General features: G+C 39.1%; 1 protein-coding gene across 4 annotated transcripts; it reads right to left on the bottom strand.

Moving 5' to 3' along the window:
* Positions 1-220: 220 nt before the first annotated feature.
* Positions 221-23063, bottom strand: dennd2c (DENN/MADD domain containing 2C). 4 transcript variants are annotated; one of them, XM_040153517.1, is made up of 19 exons: positions 18418-18561; positions 17489-17561; positions 13729-13853; positions 12711-12793; positions 12403-12561; positions 11285-11363; positions 10962-11006; positions 9519-9706; positions 8948-9057; positions 8082-8151; positions 7314-7391; positions 6772-6912; positions 6131-6279; positions 4259-4436; positions 3933-3974; positions 2947-3055; positions 2193-2435; positions 1182-1268; positions 221-1099 (listed from the first exon to the last, which is right to left on the bottom strand). In XM_040153517.1, exons 1-19 carry the CDS (start codon positions 18443-18445, stop codon positions 1068-1070), a joined length of 2019 nt encoding a protein of 672 aa, XP_040009451.1. In that variant the 5' UTR covers positions 18446-18561; the 3' UTR covers positions 221-1067. The 4 variants fall into 4 exon arrangements, with proteins under 4 accessions (XP_040009451.1, XP_040009448.1, XP_040009449.1 ...); XM_040153514.1 differs by lacking the exon at positions 17489-17561 and adding an exon at positions 22623-23063 and having other exon boundaries at positions 223-1099; positions 18418-19546; XM_040153515.1 differs by lacking the exon at positions 17489-17561 and adding an exon at positions 22623-23063 and having other exon boundaries at positions 223-1099; positions 9519-9703; positions 18418-19546.
* Positions 23064-24168: the final 1105 nt, after the last annotated feature.

Below are 24168 nucleotides of genomic sequence, written 5' to 3'. Positions count from 1 at the left end.
TTTAATAGTACTTACCCAGATATATCTTCAATTTAAAGTAGTTACTTTTTTACAGTATCGAATATAAAGCTATATGTACTCTCATACAAATGCTAAATCACAAGTATTATTATAGTTGGGCAGGGTAATTGTACATCCCAGTTTTCTAGGCTTTTGCATAACAAATAGTGCAGCCACACATTAAATACTGTCCTTGGGAACCCATTTATTAAAAAAAAAAAAAAAAAAAGTATGTAGAACATTTCATGCTTTAATACAAAAATATTCCAAATACTGTACACTGGTTCTCAACATGTGCAAATTGTAAAAAACGTATTTACAACTCCAGTTAACAGGGAGAAAATCAAAGGACAAAAGAAAAAGACTAAATTTTCACAAAATCTAAATACTTATTTTGATCTAGAGGTTTAACCTGGAGTCCAAACACTTTGAAATGTTCTGATCAGAGTTAATGAACCTCTACTTAAACTGAGACACAAACTAGTACAAGACGGTAAACAAAAGGTTTTTACAATTTGTGCTGTGTGAAATGCAAAAGAAAAGAACAAAATTCTACATTAACATTTATAAAAACATGCATCAGATTAAAACCATACACCAAATTTTCAGTTTAGTACTTTTAAGACTGAAATGGAAAGTTGTAGTTACTGTAAAATGCACATATTGTGCAGCAGAACTGATCCAAACGTCTTGCAAGTAAACATGATTCCGTTCAAAAACGAAGGGCAAACAGTTACAACCACACACATTCAGGTTGATTACTGAGGGTTTTTTTTCCCCATTTTTTTTTTTTTTGTAGTTTCACAAGGACACAGTGCCTTGTCCTCAAAGCTTCACAAAGCAATGCTGGAAAGGAAAAAAAGTTTTTCCAGTTTTCATCCAATGAGAAAAGCACTGCTCTAAACATGCATACATGGTCCTCTCATATCCAAGCTCTTCACTGTCCCATTCACATCCAGACACAAGACTCTGATCCACATTCATTTCCTCAGTCAGTCCAGCAGCATCAAGTCTTCTGTTTTTAATTACAAAATCTTTCAATTAAAAGCCAGGGTTTTGGTCATTTTTCATTTAATCTGTAGGAGCTTCATCTTGTTTCCTAAAAAAATACATAAATAAACAATTAGTAGTTGAAAATGAACCCTTTAAAGTAAAACATTTGATGATAGAGCTACACTTACCCAGTCCTTTAAGAAATTTGTTCACACCACTTGGTTCCGGCTCAGGGTTCGAATCCATATACTCGGCCACTCTGACTTCAAAGAGACCTGGGAGAAAGATGGAAATGTTACACCGTCAGGACAAAATGGGTGCAGCAGTAGAAATCTAACTTCAAATAAACGAGGTCTAGATTTTCTTTATATCCAGCATAGTTTATTGTTCTGGTGTTTTCATCCATAGAATGATCATCTTAACCCTGTTCTTGAAATATCCTGCTTTTAGGTCTATACAGGGTGTGACTCATTTAATTTAGGTCATACGTCTGGTTGTAATATGATTAAATTAAACACTACCTTTTTTTTTAACAGATTATTATGGGGAGACATCTGACTTCATTACTCCAACTTTTACGTGAAATTTTGTCAAGATGATATTTAATATGTTTTCACAAATACCATACTACTCTGAAAAAACTTCCAGCACTTATTGGACAAGCAGAATGGTTGCAAATAGAGATGTATACTGGCTATATTTAGTAAGGTGAATTATTAATAATTAATATTTGATGCTGAACTCGCAACATTTCTTCTAGAATGGTAAGTAAACAGCTGTTAATGCTAAAAACTGGCTATGTAAAACTTACAAATAGCCCCTTTAAAAAGGTAGAGACAGCTTAGGCAGCAATAAAATTGAATTTGACATTTATATTACAATAAAAAAAAGATAGTAAAAGTTGTAAAAGATCAATCCAAGTATTAGCTTGAAGGGCAATGGCAGAGTGTTTATTTTTTTTCCTATTGACTTTATTATGAAAAGTAGTTTCATTCTGTTAGAACTGAGTGGTAAGAAATGTTTGTGCATGTAAAACTTTGTTTTGCCTTCTCTGATCTCATGTCAGTGAATTGTAATGGAAAATAAAAACTCCCCCATTAGACGATCAGCTGTTACATTAAGTCTTGTAAGAAAGAATTGTTCATGTCTTTTTAAAGATATGGCCCTAGTGACTAATGGCACTGCTACATCACTGTTACCTCTGCCTCCTCCCTTGCACAGCTCTTTGTCCTGAATGAAGCCAGCAAACATCTGAGTATCCATGAAGAGCTGCAGGAACTGGCGGACTCCGCGGGAGGGATGGGATTTGCGGAAGCTGTCGCGCTGAAGCTCCCTGCTTCCATTGGAGGACTCGACCATGTGGAGAGGATAGTGGCCCACCAGTTCCACGAAGAACCGCACGAAACCCTCCGACACCAGGGAGCTTAATTCAGCCTGCTGGTCTAGACGGATAGATGGATGGATAAAGAGAAAAGGGTTAATAACATTCTCCAAAGAAAGTATACTTACATTTACTTGCATTTGCTTACATTATGAATTAATACTGAAACCTCATTATTGTGGAGCACAAACTCCTGTACCGCAAATGATCATCCAGTTAATAAAATAAACGGGTCATCATTGAACATCTGCTTAGTTTAAACGGCCCAGTTAACGATACACTAAAGAACTTGCAGCAGTCTGCAGGTCATCGGTAGCTGGGGGCTTGGTGTGCAGCTGGTATTTGCAACTGATTTCTAAACATCCTCTGATCCTAAATTTAGTAAACTGAACAAAAGGAGAAGATCTGATAGTGCTGCGATGGAAAAACAGGACCTGCAAGTATTCTTTATCACTATAGAACTTTCATCCGGTGATGCGGAGACTGTTAAGGGCTTTATAATCAGTAACTGAAATACCTGACTGACATACAGCACTTTGCTGTTTGGCACATGTGAGGTCTGTTATACCAACCTCCACATCTGTCTCCATCCTCCTGTCTCAGGATATCTTCCCTCTCCTCCAGGATCTGCTGCAGTGCTGCCTGCAGTTTACTGGGCAGGATGCAGTCTTCATCACCCAGCTGTCACACATCACAGGAAAGGTCAACAGCCAGCCACACGATGCCATTAGTGAACGTACACCTAATCTGTGTAACCACTGTCAGAACATACATCTGTCTTTTTTGGCTTCAGGGGGAATCGTTGCCGCACCAGTGAGCTTGAACAGAAATACTGTACGTGCTTCTGACTTTTTTTCCATGTAATGATCATGTATGGCCGACCTGTTCTGATGAATTTATTAAAAGCTACGGTAATGCACAAATGATGGGTATCAAATCTGGTATAAAAGAAAAAAACAAAGACCTAATGAAGTTAAGCACTAAGGGTAAGCACTGTAAGCATTTGGACAATAACCCATTTCAAATCCAATGTGCTGGACTACAGACACAAAAACAAAAGGCTGTCATTGTCTAAATACCATATTGGCAGACTACACTGTGTATGTCAAAGATTATTTAGCCCTTTGTTCAAACAATGATGTACTTCATGTTACATGATGAGGAGGGAAGCTACTGCTAGGATTATTGAAATTTGAGTTCTGTATAACAAACAGCTCTAAACTGAACAAAATGTCAAATAGGAAAGCAGTCAAATTAAGACAGAAATATAAACACAACCAAAATAAAAACAAGTTTTTAATTTATGGATAGCAACTGAAGAGTGATCACTGTTGACTGACAAACCTGCGGCTGTGAATCAGCCTCAAGACAGACCGATGTCTGTGCTCTGGGCTTACTTCCTATACACAGTATTTCCATCTCTGTGGCACTTGTGTGTGTAAAATAATTTAGTTCCTGTCACCCTCAAAACACTCTGCCTCAAACAAGTGTAGGCAAAGACATTTTCCCTCTGGGGCCACACCTATCATTCCCATTATTTGCTGCTATGTGTACACACCTGGGTGACAAACTTGTCTGCACACAGATCCACTATGAGCACCTGGGAAGACAGTGAGAAGAAAGAATGACAGTTACCGACTGCACAAGTTCACTATTTTGCAACAAGCGTTATGAAAAGGTGAAGTGAGCCTGAACTCCGGCCCGTTCAGGGTCCTTCTCCATCACTACTCACACACAGTGGACACTGCTGTATGTGCTACTGCGAGGGCCCTACTGGTTCTGCATTCAGTCGTGAATATAGCCAAAACTATACAGGCAGACCGGGCTAATTAAACAGCAAATTGGACAATGACTTTAAACCATTTTAACGGAATTCTGACTGACCTCCTCAATGGGCAGCTCCAGCAGCCGTGGCAGACAGGGTGCCAGCACCCCAATGAGGAATGGGGTTGGGGAGCAGCTGATGTCCAGCATACTGGCTGGTAACACAGGCACAAAAGTGTGCTGCCAGGTGAATGGGTACAGCAGCGCCAGTGCTGCGTGGCCACACCGGGACAACACGCTGCGGAGAGGAGGGGAGGAGAGAAAAGATTAAACACAAAAATACTATTCCGTTTTCACACTGATCATATGACACAAAGATATCAATCATAGCTCCCGGGAAGACAGATGTGTCACACAACTTATAATTCTTTTCCACCACATTTTCAAATGGACCAATTGTACGATTTTTCAGCAAACAGTATGTGTATATCAAAGAATTGTCCCAAAATGCAACTGATCTATGCTAACACTCTTAGTGTAGTATTTACTATGACTATTTCTGGTGACACTCCTTGTCCTTTTACGCTCAGTTGCATACATTCTCTGAAATACCTCCTCCACTTCCTTTTGATTGGTCAATTTCGGAAGCTACATTTTTCTCATCTTTGGGAAAGAGCTCAGCACCTTTTTCCAAAGCAAACTTATGTCTACTCCCTATCATCTTCTCCATATAAAAAGTGACTGGTCATTCATCATTGTTCTGAAGGGCTGTGTCTTCTCAGTTTCAAACTGCTATTATTATACTCCTCAGTGAAAAAAACCCCAAATCTAAATCCAGCTATTTTGAATAACTTTACACCAATTCCTCATCTACATTTCCTCTCCAAAGTCCTGGAACATTTAATATCCAGTCTGCTGCTGGATAACTGACTGACTCAATTGCAACCTGGACAGCGTTCAACGTCACTGATCATAACAGTTTACTGTAAGTCACCTTGAAAATTATGTAACCACCAATAACCTAGTGGTTTCAGACCCTACCGAACAAACACGTAACACTTGTATTAATAATAATAATAATAATAATAATGTATGAATGTTATTTTACGAGAATCAAGTTTGATATTTTTTTGTATTGGGTAAATATTGACCTAAATACAGTTGTAGTAATAACATAGCACAGACATTATACAAGGTTAGCTTTACCCAGCACCAATGGGTTTTTCGCACCCTATGTTTTGTTTTTTTTATGTTACTTTTTGGTTATTCGTCCAAACTGAAATGTGGTTATTTTGACCCAGTGTCAGACACAACAAGCTCAAATATTTACTTTAAAACCGTCACAAATGTATTGTTGTGTGCATGAAATTCAAACCTGCTAAAGATATATATTAACAAACAGTATAAAATAATGACATGCAAGTTTAAAACGAGCTAGGGTAGATTATAACGGTCCACAACCATACAGTAAAATGAAAAATACACTGCATCCAAGGAACCAAAAGAACAACAAAAAACAAAAGTTAACATGCTATTGCATTGGTGCAAACTTTTAGTGTGTATGTTTTTATATGTTTTAATATTTATAATAAATTCATTTTCATTTAAGTTTACTATTCAAAATGTGTCCGATATCTTGTATCTACTGATAATTTGAGAAAAGGTTATTATTCAGCTTAGGAAAAGTCAGGACCTGCTATCGTTGTGGCCCTGTAAAGCCGATTGAGACACTGTAAGTAATATTGGGCTGTACAAATAAACCTGACTTGACTTGCCACTGGGACTCTGCCACAGCTCAGCATTTTGTAAACCAGCCCACTGAGGAAAAATACACAAAGACAGATAACACTGGCCTTGGGCCTGTGTGATGTCATCACACCTCAATTAAAGCTGGCGTATGGTCTATTTTTATATTTTCAAATGGCTTTATCCTCCTTAAAAATACTGATGGTTAAGTGTTGCAGTGTTGTGTGTGTTTTACTACACCAGTACCTAAGTTTGTCAGCGATGAAGATGACTCTCCTCTCGAGCAGGAGGGAAGCAAACACCTGCAGGAGTTTCCCGACACTGAGACACTGCAGCAGACTGTCAAAGTCCACGTGCTCTAATCTTGAGTCCACTGGCCGACACAACGTGAGCACCTGGCAAAGCAACAAGAGCATATGGACTCAGACAACACAGTGTACCTAAATTGTCAGAACTTGCGGTTGTTCACACTTTTTGACTGTTGTGTGAATGTCTGGAAACCTGTATGTTAAACCAGACTTTTTAGATACATCCATACAAATTGGGCTGAAGACAGTGGGCTGGTGCAGGATGGAATTTAGAAACCATTTAACTGATGAAGCAGAAGAAAGTAGGGATTTTGCAACATTTCCGCTGAGTTTCTATGAGAAGGGTCATCACTTCACTTATCATGAGTCTGTTAAGAGTAATGTTTCGATTGATTACTGTTAAATGTTGCAACATACAGTATATACAGTTGCCCGACACAAACCCTTCAAAGCTGGAATAGCTATCACTATTGTTTGCAAAGATAACCTCCCATTCTGAATCATCCGAGTCTGCAGAAAGAGGTGTTTAGAGGGAACAAAACTACTAACTAACATTTCCTCTTTTGGTTTCAGGGTTACCTCATTCCCAGAGCCAGGGAGGAAGCTTTTCACGGTGACTGTGCGTCCAGGGGCTGGAAATGGGGCCTCCATCACACTACGCATAAAAGGGTAAACCAGCGCTGGGGAAATCTCCCTGCGCCTCTCCACCTCCTCCAGAATCTGGAGAGACAGAGCCAGACAAATTACTACATGTCTTGAATAAACTAGTGTTGATTAAAGTTGAAACAAGAGAGCAGAGGCAAAATGCAGCTCTGCATGTAAAAGCAGTTTTCCTCCTGGCCATGTTCACACTTATTGTTTGCAAATTTCACTCAGCCAACTGGTAAATGGGTGGGACACTGCTGCATGCATACAATTTCTATTTTTGAAAAACACACCCTGTGATTGCTCAGGATTATCTTCTAGTGTAGCTTCATTCCATCCTAATACATACAAGGACTTTCAAGGCAAGAGTTTTCACACACTTTCAAGTGGATATTGGACTGAACTTTTCAAAATCCAGCTCTTTTCATCTTCTTATAAAGGCTTTTATGGGCAGACGCACTCTATGGTTACTTTACCTTTGCAAACAGGTTGAAACAGCCGAGCTTGCTGACAATACAGTGCACCTCAGGAAGCCTCTTCCCCTTTCCACTGGGCTTGAAGACACACATAGTTTCATGTCATAAAGCTGGTAACAACAGATATAGCTATGTTAAAAAAAAAAAAAACACCATGAAATACATCAAATATAAACACTGTATACCTAAACAGTACAACCAAGATCACAACATTAAGATACTATTTCCCTTTTAAGGTGTTTAATAGTATTTTCATTGACAGCTTTGTAGACGGAAAGAATAAAACAAAAACAAATCAATAGTCAAGTCAACTCATGTTTATGACAGAAGCAGTGAGCTTATCTACTATAAAACAATTACATAAAACTCTGCATGTTAGGTTTGTCTAACAAACCTAAAATGAGGCCCTAATAAGACAAACACAGCATGTTCACGATAAAAACTAAACACAAACAAAATAGAAGACAGATGTACCTCTGAATTTCACCTTAAAAATGTGTGTTTTGAAAAGTGTCTTACAGGGATGTAAACGCAGCTTCCCCCTTCTTTTCCCTCAGAAAAGAAGGGGGAAAATGATTAAAATTCTTCTTGCTCTCTGTCATTGATTCAGAAGTGGTATGGTCTGTGATTCACATGTACTGATTCACATCTCCTCAGAGATGTTTAGTAAGCACATGGCAGACTGCCATGTCATTACAGACACACACACAAACACACGAGCGCTTGAGTCAATGACTCACACGCAAACGTTAACTCATCCACACTCACCAGGATCTTACGGCAGTAACAAAACCAGCGGCTGCCGTCTTCTCCCGTCAGGACAAAGGAGAAGGTCTCACTGCAAACACAACATCAATGCACAGGGGATGATATGGCACGTAAAGATAAAATCCACTATTTAAATCAGTTCATTTGTGCCGACCTTTTTCTGACGAAAAAAATCAGACCAGAAATTTAAAACGCCCATTCTTCCTTGTATAAAAACTGAAAAAACATATTGAAACAAATCTTTAGGGAATAACTTAATTTAAAAAATGCTGTTGATTAATGTGAGGACTGTTTAGTTTCTGGAGATATAAAAGTAGAGCATATAAAAAGTAAGTAAATGGACAGCCATGTCTTCTGTTAGTTTCACTACCACACACTACCAGAGTGTTGTTTTAAAGTCAGAGAGGCAATGTAAGTTGAGATCATAACCCACATTACAACAATGAACCATATCAACTAGAAAAAAAAGAATACCCAATGCCCCTTAGCACTCAAAGATTTAATTAGATCAGATGAAACTTTAATGATCCCTGTGGGATATTTATGTTTTTGCAACAGCGAATTATGGGTTACAGCTGACAGCTGAAGATATAAATAGGAAAAGAGGAAATGGGGGTATTAAGCATAACACTACTTATAATTATGGTGCTAGAACTTCTAGTCTAAATACTGTACATGAAAAAGTTCAAACACATCAAAGGTGTGTATAATGACAACAAAAGAAGATACGTCATAAAGGAAATAAATGAAAGATGGGGAAAAAAAAGGATACAGTATTGTGTTGCCATTACTCCACTGTAATAGCCTTTGCAAAGGAGCATACATCTAGCATGCTATTAACATATTAGTGTAGTGTATGAGCTGACCTTGGCATGTGTGCAGAGGGCTTCCAGTCCTGTGAGTCAGGGAAGCAGAACTTGGGAATGACCTTCAGCTGATCTTCAGCCTCTCTGGAGAGCCGGGAGGACTTCTCAAACTGAAACCGAGGGAATGCAGTTTAGTACAGCAGCGTTATCCCAATGACTTCCAGAGGGACATCAGGTGAAATCGGTGATCATATAACTGCATTGTAATATGATTCAATGGAAGTTATTTCTGTTAAGTATAAGAAATTAAGACTGACTTTTTGTTCTACCAAAAATTGTTCTACCAAATAGCAATTAATATTTTCCCGTATTGGTATCTGAGACAAAACTATTCTAAAAATGCTCAAATTTTAACATAATTACAAAATTACAATATTTTAAAGGCCCTAAATATATGAATAATAATCAATACATAAAAACAAAAGTCAACAACTTTCTAATTTCACTAAACAAGATTAAGATTAGGATTTTTACACAGAATACCTGTCAGTTAATGTGCAATAATCAAAATAGTTATGACCTTTTCTTAGAAGAAGTGTGGGGTAATGTTACTGTAAAGGCTCTTTCTAACCATTTTGGGGAACTGTTGCGTAATTTCAGGAGAGTACGTGTTTCCTGGGGAGCCTTTTCTCAGCGACACCACCACGAAGATCTGGAAAAGCTGCTGCTGCTGCAGCTGGATCAGGTCTCTCTCCAGGGTGCGGTAGCCTGGCCGACGTTTCAGTGTAGACTGGATGTAAACGGCTCTCCTGGAGCCTGCTGGATACCACACAGTGACACGATATTGTAATGCTTGTCCTGGGAAAAATCTAATCCAGCACAGAGGAGCAAGGAATTAGGCATTTTAAATATGAATATACAGTACAATTGTGACTCTGATTATGGTATTACCTCTGATTATTAGGTAGTATCTGAAACAATAGGCATGATTAATCTCACAAGGGTGGTATTATTTGAGTTTTTCAGAGTTTAAACCATATTTTCCAAAAGCTTAATTGTTACATCTTGCAAAGAGGATGTTGCTTGGATGTGCCTTTGGTTTACTTGACTTTTCTGAAGAGGCAGAACAGTTGGAAAGCAGGAATTTAGGGATAGCGACACCAGTCAATGGAGTACTTGGGTAAGGAACAGATCTTAACAATTATTTGGACTGATTTCCATGAAATTTGGCACGGAAATGAATGGTCCCCAGAGGATGAATTAAAACAACTTTGGTGATACTGACTTTAAATCTAGCACCATCATTAGATCAAAGTTTCAACTTGTGTAAAACTTTGGTTTATGACTACCTGAATACCTGCATAACTAATGACACTGCCAGCGGCCTCAGCGCTTAGAAAATGTTAGCATGCTAACATGCTAGTTAACATCAACACGGTAATATTTTTATCGTGAATATGTTAGCATGCCAACTTTAGCATTTACTTCAAAGCACTGCTGTGCTGCTAGCGTGGCAATAGACACGTTATGCTTAATCGTTTAGTCTTTAAAATATCTGAAAAAGAACCCTCTCAATTTCACAGGTCAACATCTTCCAATGGCCTGTTCTGTTTGATGAACATCTAAAACCCTGTTTGAGAAGCTAAAACCAGTGAGTGTTTGATGTTTTTTAACAGATGACTTAACCAATTAATCAAATTTTTCAACTGACTGATTGTTTCAGCACTAGTCTTGATGTCTCTATCATATCATATAATAAGGTGAATTATTCCCCTATTATGGCTGTATGTCACCTGATTAAACAGAGATATGTAACATGGCTGACATTAATTAGCACTGAAAAAAAAAAAAAAACTTCCCTAGAACTAATAAATGTTTCAAGGATACTATAAATTTTCTTGTGTTTCTTTTTTTTTTTTTTTTGCCGTGCAGCCCTATGTTTATACTTGGGAGTGTCAATAATAATCACTGACAGATGTAACCAGTACCTTTTATTCCTTATAAGAAAACTTTAACCTGAAAACCAGACTTAACATAAAGAGACAGTACAGACACTATGAGTCTATGTTGATACCTTTGGTGTTGTCCTCAGGGTCGCTCTCTGTCCCGCTGGTCTCCTCTGTTGATATGAATTTGAGGAGGGAGAGATTAGGGAGAAGCAGAGGAATGGAAAAGCCTTGAGAAGCCATAATCAGATGCAGACAGTCAGCCTTTGTTTCATAATCAGCGGCCTACTGCAGCTGGTCCTATGTGTACCATCAAAAGCTGGGTATTTCCACCAAGAGGCTCAACTTAATCTTATTGAAGTGTTGATGTGGGTGACATTTGGGTATACGCGACAGTCCGTGTGCGTGTGTCGTGCGTCGTGCGCATGTGTGGTGTGTGTGGTGTGCGTACCTCGCACTGAGACTGCCTGGTTCTTCACTCTCTTCCTCCCTCGCTTTTCGTCAAAGATGGTCTCAATCTTGTTGACGTACTGTTTTGTACAACACACACAGGTACTTGTCAGCCCCATAATTTCACAGCCATTATAGAATGATGATTACAGGGAATCACGATATAACAGCCTCTAAGTACATAATTATATTATATATTTGCAGCATTTTTTTTTACTCTTACATTCCTTCACTCTTCTGTTAATGCCCTGAAAGAACACAGTCAAATATTTGATAGTGGACTCCGTCCCTGCATTAATACAAAGGAACAGGCACATACAGGAAGCTCAAACTTATCTTTAAGAGGACACACGGAGCACTGCCGGTTGTAGAGGCAAGCTTGTATGACAGTGTATGGAAAGAAACTAAAATGCCCCTACTAAGATAATGGTACTGTGGTCAAGCAGAAAAATACGTAATGAGGTATTATTATGTCTATGCTCATTTTATGCCTGCTTTAACATCTTTATGAAAATGTGTGATCTCAAAGAGTTTAAGGACAGCTGGTTAACTAAATGTTATGTTTTATTCTTACTATTTAGGCTGTATAAAATGCATACAGTAATGGGAAATAAACAGAACAGCAAAGAAGTCTTGTTAAAATACCATCCAAAAATAAACTTGATTGACAACTGTCAAACCTGTGGGTGTGGACAGTACAAGTGTCATTTTTGGGTTTAGAAGCTATAATCCTTTTCTACTCATCAGCTTTACAGATATATGTCAATACGTCTGTTTCATTACTGTACCTTATTGTTAAAGTTCCTGCCTGTCCACCCTCTTTCCACTGCCATGGGTCGTATGTTTGAATTCATGTGTTCTGTCTGAATTCTAATGAAGCAGTCATATATACAGTCATTAGCCTACCCCTATCTATTTCTTTCACCATCCTCTCCTTCCTTCTCAACAAGTCACCACCCCTTCTTTTCTTGCCAACATAACACATGATTCATCGTTCAACAGTGTACATACCTCTTTTGTTCTACTTTACGGCAACATAAAAAAAACCATCTCAGTCAATCATTATATTCAGATACAGTGGTTTGTAAAAACAATTGACAAGGTCCAACTATCCTTTACCTGAGCTGTTCTCTGTGTTTTTTGAGTGCTTGTACGCCGGGGTGTAGCTGGTTTGGCAGTTTCTGCAACAGTTGAGGATTTGGATGCAGAAAACACTTGAACGCCCTTCTTCTCCACTCTGCCAGCGTAACCTTGCAACGTTTGGGGTTTAGGAGGGAGCTGCAAGACAAAGACTCTGGAGTTATCACTTGGTTTCAGATAATTACATAGTACCAACTACAATACTTCCTTCTTCTGCCCTTACAATCAAAGGTTATGCAAGGATCATCTGATACATTTATACAGAACTACTAAAAGTACTTCGGTACCGTGGGAGGGAGACATACAGGCCTTGGTAGACACATGGGAGATCGCCTGACATCCTCATAGGGGTTATCTCTGGTCACTTCACCTGAGGGAAGACAGAGCGATGGGAAAGATTAGATGTTTTACAGGGTGTACAGAGAACCTAATGGTAGCTTTCCTGGTATATCAGCAATTGACTGAGGAGTCTGCTGTGGATATAAAAAAAACTCAAAAGTTGAATTCCTCTGTTTTTATTTCTTTTTTGTTTGAGTTTAAATCACTTTCATCACTTAGGAACCCTATAGCTATAATCAATGGATAATGATAATAAATATATACACAATACTCACTGTATCAAACCATGTCTAACTTCCACCACCTAAGATGACTTACTGTACTGCTTGATGATGCAGAGAAGAAAGTTACAGTTTGTTTTTTTGTTTTTTAGTCTTTGATGATTTACAAAACAATCATTTCAATGCTGCAATCAATGTGAAGAGGTGAGCACAAACACAAATTACTTTCTTCTATTTAAAAAGTAAAGTATGTAACATTTATTTTTATTTAATTTCAAAGAAAAAGAATTCCTGCATTTTTGTAAGACACCTTTAATAAAAAGAAAAAAAAAGGCCTCATTACAAAAAAAAAGGTGTGACGTTGGGACAATATAGTAGTTTAGTTAAAGTTAGATATGACCTTCATCCATTTAAGCATGGCTATTAGTTTATACAACTGAGCAGAAGTAGCCTACTATGGCTAAATCAAAATGCCACCTTACACAACTAACAATTTAATTACAAACATTTTTAAAACCTGCAATATATTGTTTATAATGCCGATATCAGTCCGGCTACTGAGCAGTTTTTTTTAAGCAATTATTACCCCAAACAAGATAACATAACATGATACATGCGTACGCCTTGAATAATCCCGATTCCCTGGCCAGTACTAAATCAAACTGTTTAAAAGACACGACAGCCAGTGCACAGTCAGCTCCACAATGTTTTCTTCAGTGTCTATGACACAGGGGGTTCAACTTACAGACAATGTCCTCGTAAATATTGTCGTCAGAATAGGCATGGTAAAGGCCTGAGCGCCTCGCCTCGCCTACCAGCGTGCCTTGCTTCACCGTCAGACGAGCTGCATCCTCATACTCAAAGGACTTCCTGTGGTGGGGAAGGAAGGGAGGGCGGTGAGAAAGAGGGGCCTGGCTGCTGTCCTAGGGATGGTTAGCATACTATTGTTCACACTATTGTCTTATGTTAAGACACGAGAGAATGTGATAAAATTGTCATGAAAGGAAATGGCTGAGAAAATGGTACAGAAGTTGTTAAAAAGCACATAAGGAGAAAGAGTGTGACAGGATTTAGACAGAGATAGCAGTTGGCAATATGTATATTTCCTCATCATTTTAGCGAAATTTAGGTCAACATGCAACTTTCCTTCCCTGACAGCTTTAAAAAGGAAGATTCAGCTACTGTGTACATTATCCCTCCCCTATCCATTATCCCCTGGTTTTGTAGTGCAAGTTTCAGGTTGTTAAGATTTTTTTTTTTTTTTTTACGTGTTTGATTTTAGTTGCTTCTGTAATGCATGCAGTATTCCATTATGTAAACAGTCAACCTGGCTCAGTGCTGAAACAGAAACTGTTATAGGATTCATGTTCAGTGTGATGTAATACCTAGCCCCATTTAGATATTTAAAAATATATATAAATAAATGAAAGCTAATGGCTCCGACGTTGGTAAACAAGGAGCCCCGTCCAACTACGCTCACTGTGTGCAGACATGAGTAGCTGAGAGACAACCTATAACATGTGGATTACATTGACAATTTAAAAGGTATAATGACGACATGGGACTACAATTAGTAGTTCTGAAGGTCTGTTTTTACAGCATTTAAGAGCACAGTTAATACAATAAAGCTACCTAAAGCAAGTAGCTTTAGTTAAGAAACAGCCACTGTGGCCACAAGTGGCAATTACAGGACATTCAATTTCCGCTTCATTTCCCAGGATTCTCTTGAATCAGTCACTTTAAAGACATCATCATTAGGCACAGTCTTATCAGATTTGGCTTTCTGGCCAGTTGGGCATCTACTTATTTAACTGGACATGTAAAAATTCTTTTGAGTGTCTTGTGATAATATGGGCTACTTTTTGTACCATTTGGTACAGTTTCCCCTGAGTTAAATTATATTCCAATAAACCAGCCAATCCTCTTCTTTTAGTAGCATAATTGAGACTGATAGGCTCGGCTCAATGCACACTGAGTAGTAAGTGATACCCAAAAGAGAAAAAAAACAAAAAACAAAATCCCAAATTCCATTTCAGCTCATTACAACAAGGTTGAAACTTTTTTTTAAATATATTTTCAAAATATTATTCATTCATAGCTCTGTGATAAAAGACACGTACAAAGCTTCCATCTGTTTATATAAGTAAAGTGTAAAGCAACTTTATCCAAAAGCAGAAGTCATTATTACAACTATGTTTTCATCAGTTTTTTTCTTGCACTCATATTCAGATACATTATAAAACCCCAGGGCACAGTACATATTTTGTTGATTTCTGAAGTGAAGGGAAGTAAATAAAACCCCTGCAGCAAACAGACATGAAAACATTAACCTTTCTTCAAATGTTAATGCACTGGTACTTTTTATTTCATGAACTTAAAAAACAAACAAGCAAGCTTTGACAGACATCAAAGCTTGCAAAAGCTTTTTATAGCCAGTTAAGAGTCTTTCTATTCTTGATTTATGAATTTTCACCCACTCTTCCTTGCAGATCCCTTCAAGTTCTAAGATCTTTAACACATGATTTATCCACAAATTTTCAATGATGTTCAAGTCAGGGGACTGTGAGGGCCATTGCAAAAGCTTCAGCTCGCATTTCTTGAAGTAATTCATGTTGGGTTTTGAGGTCTGCTTTGGATCATTGTCCTGGTATAGAAGCCAGCTTCTTTTCACTCTCACTTTCTTGACTGGCTGCAAGACAGTTGCATCCAGAATTTGTTGATATTTAGTGGAACCCATTCTTCCCTTTATCCATGCAATGCCTCGTGTTCCACTAGCTGCCACAAAACCCCAAAGCAGAATGTTTCCAACCCCATGCTTAACAGATAGCAAAGTGTTCTTTTCATCAAATGCTGCTCCAAACACACATTTGGTGATTGTGGCCAAAGAGCTCATTTTAACCTCATCTGTCAACAGCACTTGTTTCCAAACTGACTCTGGCTTATACTGATGTTGCTTTGCATACTTCAGATGTTGACTTTTGTGATGAGGTCGCAGGTGAGGTTTTATTCTGATGACTCTTCCATGTAGACCCGGTTTGTGCATCAATGCTGCATAGTGGAACAGTGCACCACCACTCCTGTGTCAGCTAAACCTTCCTGTAGGTCCTTTACAGTCATATGGGGGGGTTTTCTTTGCATTCCCACCCAGCAAACGTGCAGTGTTATCTTAAAGTTTTCTTGCTCTTCCAAATAATGTCTTGAGCTCTAGTTCCCAATAGTTGCCATCTCTTAATGACATTTCAGCCAGAGGAAACTGCAATTTTTTTTATAGCCTCTCCTGTTTCATAGGCATCAATTTGCTTCATTTTCAGATCCTCAGTCTGTTGGTTAGAACAGCCCATGGTTGTTGAGTGTTACGACAAGGTTTGAAGGTCAAAGAATTTATCAGGTCTGGAAATGTCATCAGCTGACAGTCTCAACTTGCCTTACATGTCCTAATGAGTCAATTAAGGTCCAATGTGTTAATGAAGTCTTGAGGGTTTTACAAGTAGAAGAGTGCCCAAAGTTTTGCGCATGCCAAAATTATTTTAATTTTCTTTTATTTTTTCATGAAATAAATAACAGTGAATTAACATTTGAGGAAACTCTAGTTTTTTAAATGTCTGTTTTCTGCAGGGGTTATACTTACTTCATTTTGCTTAAATAATCAACCGAATACATAATTTGTCCAGGGGTGCCCAAAGATTTCCATCCAACTGTACATACACACTCAGTTGTTACATTATAATGTACACCTAGCTAAGACTTATGCAATCTAATACAACAATCCTGCAATAAATCCTACCTTTGTGAAGGTTATAATGTTCAGTTTTTATTGCAACGGTTTTAGCGCTGTTGATTCAACTTTATAGTCACTTTGGAGGACGTAGATTGTGTTTTGTTGAACATTACTGTATACTGACAGGAGTATCTATTAGTCTGTCTATCCCATTTATATAAATGAGGGTAGCCTGAATAAAAGAAAACACCTCTTTGTACAATGCAGTACACTTCAACAGAAACACCTTTTGAAAACAGTTTCACTAAAAACTGAACATTATAATCTTCATGAAGGTAGGATTTAGTGCAGGAGTGTTCGTATTAGACTGCACTAGTTTAGGTGTTCCTAAAAAAACCAGCAACTATTGTGAGTACACACTCAACAAGTTCCCTCCAAAATAAAAGTAAGAAATCTAGCTAATGACGACTGGGTGGCTTTTAAGGCTCTGGTTGGACTATTTTTTTGTCAGTCAAATCTGGGAACACTGATTAGGTGACCCTACTAAGAGCAAGTGGAATGGGACTACAAGACACAAATGTGTCCTCATACAATGTGTGAAAATTCTTGTTTTACTTCTGTGATAAAGCAATTAAAATGTTAATTTTTGACATGTTAAAACAATAGTGCAGCGATCACACAACCAGAGAAGTGTCATACTTAAGGTTCACAAACTGACTCAATAATGTTGGTTGCACAGCAATATCTATGTAAAAATTTGCCCTCATAGCTACTGGTCATACCTTACCAAATAGGGCTGTAGCTCCCAACCTCTTCAAGGGGGAAAGTGTGCATTTTCTTGCTTATGAAGTCAACGCTGTCTGCATAAGAGGAAGAATGTGTGGTTTCTTGTTTCAAAAGTTGCACAGACTTGCTTTAAAAATCTTGCTGTACAGATCTAAATGTTATAGTTATTCTTTTAATTGTGTTAAATAGTTACCCCCTGGGTTGGACTTTTCATTACTTGCAAACCTAGCCTTGGAAAAGCAAAATTAAAAATACTATGTGGCTTAATACGCTTTTGTCATTTCAATTTTGCTTTTATCGGAAATTGTGAATATCTGTGCATATCATTACATTCTGTCAAAAACTCCTGGACAATGTTTAGATGATAATGATACACAACACCAGGACATGACAGTTACATTTAACTACTTTATTAGAAGTAATGTCATCTCATAAGTCCCAAGCTGACTGCGTTTATGGGTTACACAGTTGTGTCTTGTTTTGTTTAGCCTTGAGCGAATAAGCCAGAGTGTGTGTGCATGTCTGTAGAAGATGACCCTGGACCCAGGGCTGCTGAGGAACTAGGCCCCATCCAGACAATAGAGAACAATGCTGCCAGATATCATGTGACATCACACCTGGAACCCAGCCAGCAATCAGACTCTGACAGTATCCTCCTAAAAACTGTCCTAAAAACACTGCTGCTATTCAGTAAAGACCACAATGTTTTTTTAGCCATAGTTCAAAGCAGAAAACAATTGCAATGTGTATTATTTACAGGTCAGTTGCCCAATATTTAATCGACAGGAGCGGTTTTCTTCAAAAAACATAACCAAATCTGAACTGTTAAATAAAATTTTAGAGGTCGTGAAAAATGTATACTTTCAACCCTTACTGTTGGCAAACCAATACGCGAGTCATTTGTGCTCTGCTTTTAGTGCATAGACTCACCTGTTCTTTTTATGCCTTGATAGTCCATCTGTCTTTGCAACTGGACATGGAGGAGGTGGGAAGCTAGGTGGGTGGGCTACCCTCCTACTCCCCACGTTGGAGGGGTTCTTATGAGGAGATCTTTGGTTCCACTGTATTGTGTGCCCCGAGTTTTTGTTGTTGGCTCCCCGATACTGAAATGTCCGCTGAGGTTTGGGAGGAGGATTAACTTCACCTGAAGACTCCCTGCCTTTTTCCCAGAGCAGTCTGTCTCCCTCAAGCTTACGCCAGAAACCCCGTGAAGTGTAGAAGTTCCCGGCAGGCATATTGTCTTCTTGGTCTTCAGTTGATAGAGGTAGAGGTTTAGAAACTACTTCCACATCTAAGATGGAATCCATTGTTTGGTTGCCATTGGCGGTGAAGGTTTGTTTACCTGTAGAGCTAGCAGTGTTAGCCTCCACTTTGGGAGATTCAAATATTTGTGCTGCAAGTGGTTTATTTCCTTGGGATGTGGTTGAAAATTCAATGGAACATTTCTGCAAAGGTTCTAACTTTCTACCAACCAAACCATGTCCAGCTTTTGCTGGGGATTCCCGAAAATCCAAGCCCAAACTCTTAGACTTTGAAAGGTTCGCTTTTGCGTGAAGCCCCCCACTTGAGCCTTCACTGAAACATCCATTACCCAGGACATCCCCAGACAGAGTTCGGGACAAAGTTTGAGGGTGTGCTTTCACCCCGGCATCCTGGCTGCTGCCCTGCAGACTGCGACCTTCCCACTGGGAGATCTTCTCCTTGATGTTAACAGCTTGCTCATGAGAAGGGGGCCTCCCTGACTGCCGGCCCTGCTTGGCCACAGTGGCCCCCTTCTGCAGGCGATCAACCTCACCACCCCCTCGCTTGCCCTGCTCCAGCCTCAGAGCCAGCATGTTGAGAGGGGGCAAGTGTCAGCTCACCCTCAGTTCTCCATAAATGAATGCATCAGGGACTTCCTTGCAAAGATGGATGGAAAATCCACGTAATCTGGTATTAATTAATAAAGGAATGATTGGCAAAAACAGGAGCGTCACAAGATTTATGGTTGTAACCGCCTTTATGCGTCTTCTTGTGCTAGCAGAGTGTCATCTCCTCCTTGTCTCCTTTTGTAAACAACCTAAAAAGAAGTCAAGACAGAAAACTTAGTCATCAATCACTCTGCACTTAAAAACAAGTCCAGACAGCACACTGCAGAGTCAAAGGGATACTGAGGTAACACAGGAGGACACAGTTACATTCGAAACATCACATATCTCAAGACATCTTCTACTTGCAAGGGTAAAGACAGTGTGAAGGTCAGGAAGGACAGGCTCCTGTCAAGGTCACTTTCCAAAAATAAATACAGAAGAAAAAGGAAACACATTAGCAGGAACAAGGTTACTGCAGCATTCTGCTGCTCTGTGTCTGTTTCTTGAACCTCCCCAACCCTCCTCTACCCCCAGGGGAATTCTGTTTTCTGTGTAGCTGTTGTCCTAAACCACAGAGCTGGCCAAATACAAAATGCCAATGATACAGCAAAGCAGTAAATCTAATTCAGTGTTCTTGCAAAGCTGTCTTTCAGATAACTGGGAAGAATGCACATTTGATTTTGATTCACAAGTGATTTGAAAGAGCTTTGGAGGCAAGAAAACACATGAATCTCAAGGCATACTAAACAGCCAGTCACAATTAAGCGAATGAGGGACAACATTTTAACCACACCTATCTACGCAGTGGAATAAAAGCTCCTCAAATAGTTGAGCTATTTATCAGAAATAAGGTAAAAACATATAGGGCTATAGACTCTGAATAAATGAGGCCTCTGTGCTATACATATGATATAAAGCTATAATCTTGCTCAATCTAATTAGTGCTATTAAACACAGACAGACTTGACATGAAGTTCTGCAGTGGCATCCATCCCGACTCATATTCCCTGAGTCGACATCAATGTAGTCACTGTACACTTTCGTACAGCAGCTCCTGGCTTGCTGGAACCAAACCATTTGGACACGTTGCACATTAGGACCGAGGCTGAGAAGAATCTGGAGAAGGGGAGACATGGTAAAATTCCACTGCACAGCTCATGATCATAATAACTCCATGAGCTGCATTCCTACAGAGCTGTATAAGGGGGGGGGGGGTAGTGGAATAAATTTAACTAGAGACAGTTGGTCAGTCAGTCCTGCAAGTGACGCCTTTGTTTGGTTTGACCTAAATCAAATGTACGTGTGCACTGGAATGTTGCTCGATCATAGCCAGACCACGCAATGACAATGCGACTCACAAACTGACCCACTTGCATTACTTGTCTGTTTGCAGTATGTTGTACAGGAAGGCATGAGTTGCGTTTCCTGAGCTGCAGGAAGAAGGATCAGCAGACTGTCCATAATTATTGTGCAGAGAGATTTGCACCCAGTTGCAACCACTGATTTGAGCTATGTTTAGATCCACTACACTCAAACCCTCAGATGGTAATCAAACATTCTCTTTGAAATACAGTAAATTCAAAAATATACTAGGTAATTACAGTAACATTTGCAAACACATAAGAAAATGCCAATTCTTCCTTTCCTGTTGCATATGAGGCAAACTGTAGGGTGTTGTGAAATCAAGTGACAAAGCGAAAGGGCAAGTCAAAATGAACTCCACTGATGTTTATGGCTGTCAACACTGGAGAAAGGTATCCTTGCATTTTTTAGTAAAAATCACTGACTCATCCACACAGAGACCAGACAGGGGACCCATGCAGCTTAAGTACCCCATCATCACTTGGCAGCTAAATTAAACCCAATTGCACCTTCAAAACCACCATAAAAAGGTCTCCCAAAGAAATGCGGCATGACACAACATGTTGTAGCTGAGGTATTGTATGACTGTTGCCAACCACAGAGACAGTTAAAGCTATATAATGTAGATTTGCTAAATGCCAGGATAATGGGCCTTACAATGACAGCCATCAGAACAACTTCTGTGCATCCACGTATTAATTTCAACAGCTCTGGAGAATGAATGACATACCACTTTAACATGACCAGATCCATCATTTTGTCATTTGTTGTTGATGGTTGTGGGCATCACTGTGCTGAAAATATCACCAAATTCTCTTATAAACTCAGACTAAGATAGCTAATATGTCAAAAGATTTACATTTATTTTGGAAATCAGTTAATCAATATTGCTCCTGGTGTTGAGTTGACCTTTTTGAAGGAGCAGATTAGTGGAATACATATCTCAGAAGCTTTCAGTTGTAGTAGCTGTAGTTATTCTGTAGTCTGCAGTTATTCATAAACTCAGCTGTTTTCCCTTAATTTGGCAACACCGGTAGATCATTTCAATTTAGCAGCTATCCTCTCAGCAGTGTGGTCCAATGACCTTAACTAACTCGGTGACTAACTTGAATTAGCTGCTTCATGCCTGATATTGAGGTTAATGCTGCATAAGGTAGGGATAAATGCAGGAGAAGAGAGAAAAAAAAAAAACTTGCCCTGCGTCTAGCTCCATGTGCCCTCGCTCTCTGTTGTATGAAGAAAACATATTGCTAATCTCCCTTCAAAACTATAAATTTAAACAGTTCTTCTTTATTGCAAAAGACTACTCGACATATGAATCAAACTCAGGGCCTCGACTGACTCATTAAGGTTTACTCTGTAATTCGGCCATAACAAAAGCCCGAAATAACCAAAAGTAGCAAACTGGTTTACACTGCTCGCTTCCAACGATCACGGTGAAACTTCTGGAGGTGTCTGTTGGAAGGGCGATAACAGTTAGCTACAGGAAAAACGTTTTGGTTACCTCTGAAAGTTTATATTAGTCTAAAAAAAAATCTTATTGGGTGTATGCCGAATTAAACAACAGGAATTACTGATCTAGAAATAGGCCTGATACTTAAATTACGACATCACTATATTTGTCGATAACGAAGTCAGTTTTAACTAGCCATGTTGTCAATTGAGTTTGGCGATGACTTTTCATTAAATGAAGAAACCGCAGGTATTGGAAAAATGTAACTGAGCACCACATTTTACGGTCAGCAACTAGCCGTTAGATTAATGTATGCAATAAATTATAACAGCTCTGAAATCATTTCCCTGGCTGGCGTTAACGCTAGACGAGAAAGACACAAGTTGCGATAACGTTAAGTGTGAATATATTAACGTTAGAGCGAAATACCGCATGGACAGTTTGCATTCGCTATATTTCTTGTGACTTACCACTCGTAGTGTCAAATGGTACGAAGAAATCACGTCCTTTCCTCATTTTCGTTTCGATAAAATGAAAAACAAATAAAATGCGACCCCGCTCGCCCGCATCCTTCAATCTGTTGAGGTTAGCGGTCTGGATAAGTTCAGGCCAACGTTAGTTTAGCCATACAGCCAGTTAGCCGTAACTTATCAGAAAATAAACTTTATAGGGCATAAAAACGCGTCGCCTATTCTAATAACGATACACCACAACAACAAAGAAAGTGGCCATAACTATAGAAAAGTAAAGCAGAACACTCCTAGCCCTCCTTCTCAGGACAATTAGTGTCAAGCCAGCCAAAAATTGTCATTTCCGGTTGAACCTTCCAAAAATAAAACCATTAATTGAGAATCCAAAGTTCTCTGAACTTCCAGATTGAAAATACACACTTAATTTTGTAAATTCACCCTTAGTGTGTTCTCCATTCAAACATCTCAGTGTTGCTTACACATTAAACTTTATGGATTTTACGGGCAAATACATTTGAATGAAAAACTACAGATGTCTGTTGTGCCGGTTAGTAGCAAAGCGGCAAGTGACCACGGCAACAGGACCAGTCATTGAACCTGTCATTGAAGCCTGTGAAATTCCCGTTTTAAATGATAATGAAAAGGGGGAATGGGTAGGGAAAAAAATGCGTGGATCCCAATCTGTTGCATAAAAACCAACAGAGGATAAGGGCTTCTAAAATGCACAAATTGTGTAGTCACGTAGTGATTAATTGACAACTAGACCGTGGCCAGTTCAAACTGCACGACAGTTGAAAGTGATGGATGTTTTTTTTTTTAGTTTATGTATTTATTTCTTATCAGAGGCAATACAAAACCTAACAGGCTTACCTGAAAGCCTACTTTGCCTACTTGAAAGTTCATCTTTAATTTTTTTTTTAGGAGACATATACACATATCATCGTGAAGTAACACCAAATGTGTCATAGTTATAACTTTTAGCAGTTTTACTACGTAGGCCACCTGCCTTCCGGTTTTATCTCTTGGTATTTCTGTCGAGCTTGACGCAGCCGAGGCTGTGAGAAAGTCTGGTTGAATCCTCCCGAAGAGGGAAGACGTCATTTATATCAACTGCCGCAGCTGTCAGCGATGAATAAACACTGTCGTCTCCAAGCGTCCAGGGAAATATAGTCACCGTGCAGTAGACGGCACCAGCGCGACTCCACAAGTCAATGAAAATGACTGGCACTTTTCTTTTATTGCTAAAGTCCCGAGATGTGGCGTTTGGGTGCAGGAAAGTGATTGACAGCGTTGAACCTGTTTAGAAACCGTTGCGAAAAAATGCGATATGTTCAGACATTCGCCTCGAAATATAATTCGATTCGCCGAACTCAAACTGACGCCAGAGTCTGTTAAATGTATGTTTTGCAGCAGATGCCATCTATCCACCATATAAAGTGGAGCAGACTGACAGCATATTCTACACAGTTGTTCCTTCTACATAGTTGTCTCAGACAAACCATAAGGGCCACAAACCTATAGCCTGAAGGGAGTATTACTGTTAAAC

This window comes from Xiphias gladius, chromosome 18, assembly GCF_016859285.1.
Source record: "Xiphias gladius isolate SHS-SW01 ecotype Sanya breed wild chromosome 18, ASM1685928v1, whole genome shotgun sequence".
NCBI classification, from domain to species: Eukaryota; Metazoa; Chordata; class Actinopteri; order Istiophoriformes; family Xiphiidae; genus Xiphias; species Xiphias gladius.
The sequence above is the reverse complement of the archived record's forward strand: the minus strand, read 5'-3'. Positions and strand labels throughout refer to the sequence as shown.

What these genes read in the sequence shown, in the direction of transcription:
- dennd2c (XM_040153514.1), bottom strand. Translation starts at nt 19,322, where the DNA reads ATGCTGGCTCTGAGGCTGGAGCAGGGCAAGCGAGGGGGTGGTGAGGTT. An exon ending in GTTACTGCCGTAAGATCCTG is followed by an intron (nt 7,392 to 8,081) that starts GTGAGTGTGGAT and finishes TGTGTCTTCAAG; the next exon opens with CCCAGTGGAAAGGGGAAGAG. An exon ending in GTTTCAACCTGTTTGCAAAG is followed by an intron (nt 6,913 to 7,313) that starts GTAAAGTAACCA and finishes CTGTCTCTCCAG; the next exon opens with ATTCTGGAGGAGGTGGAGAG.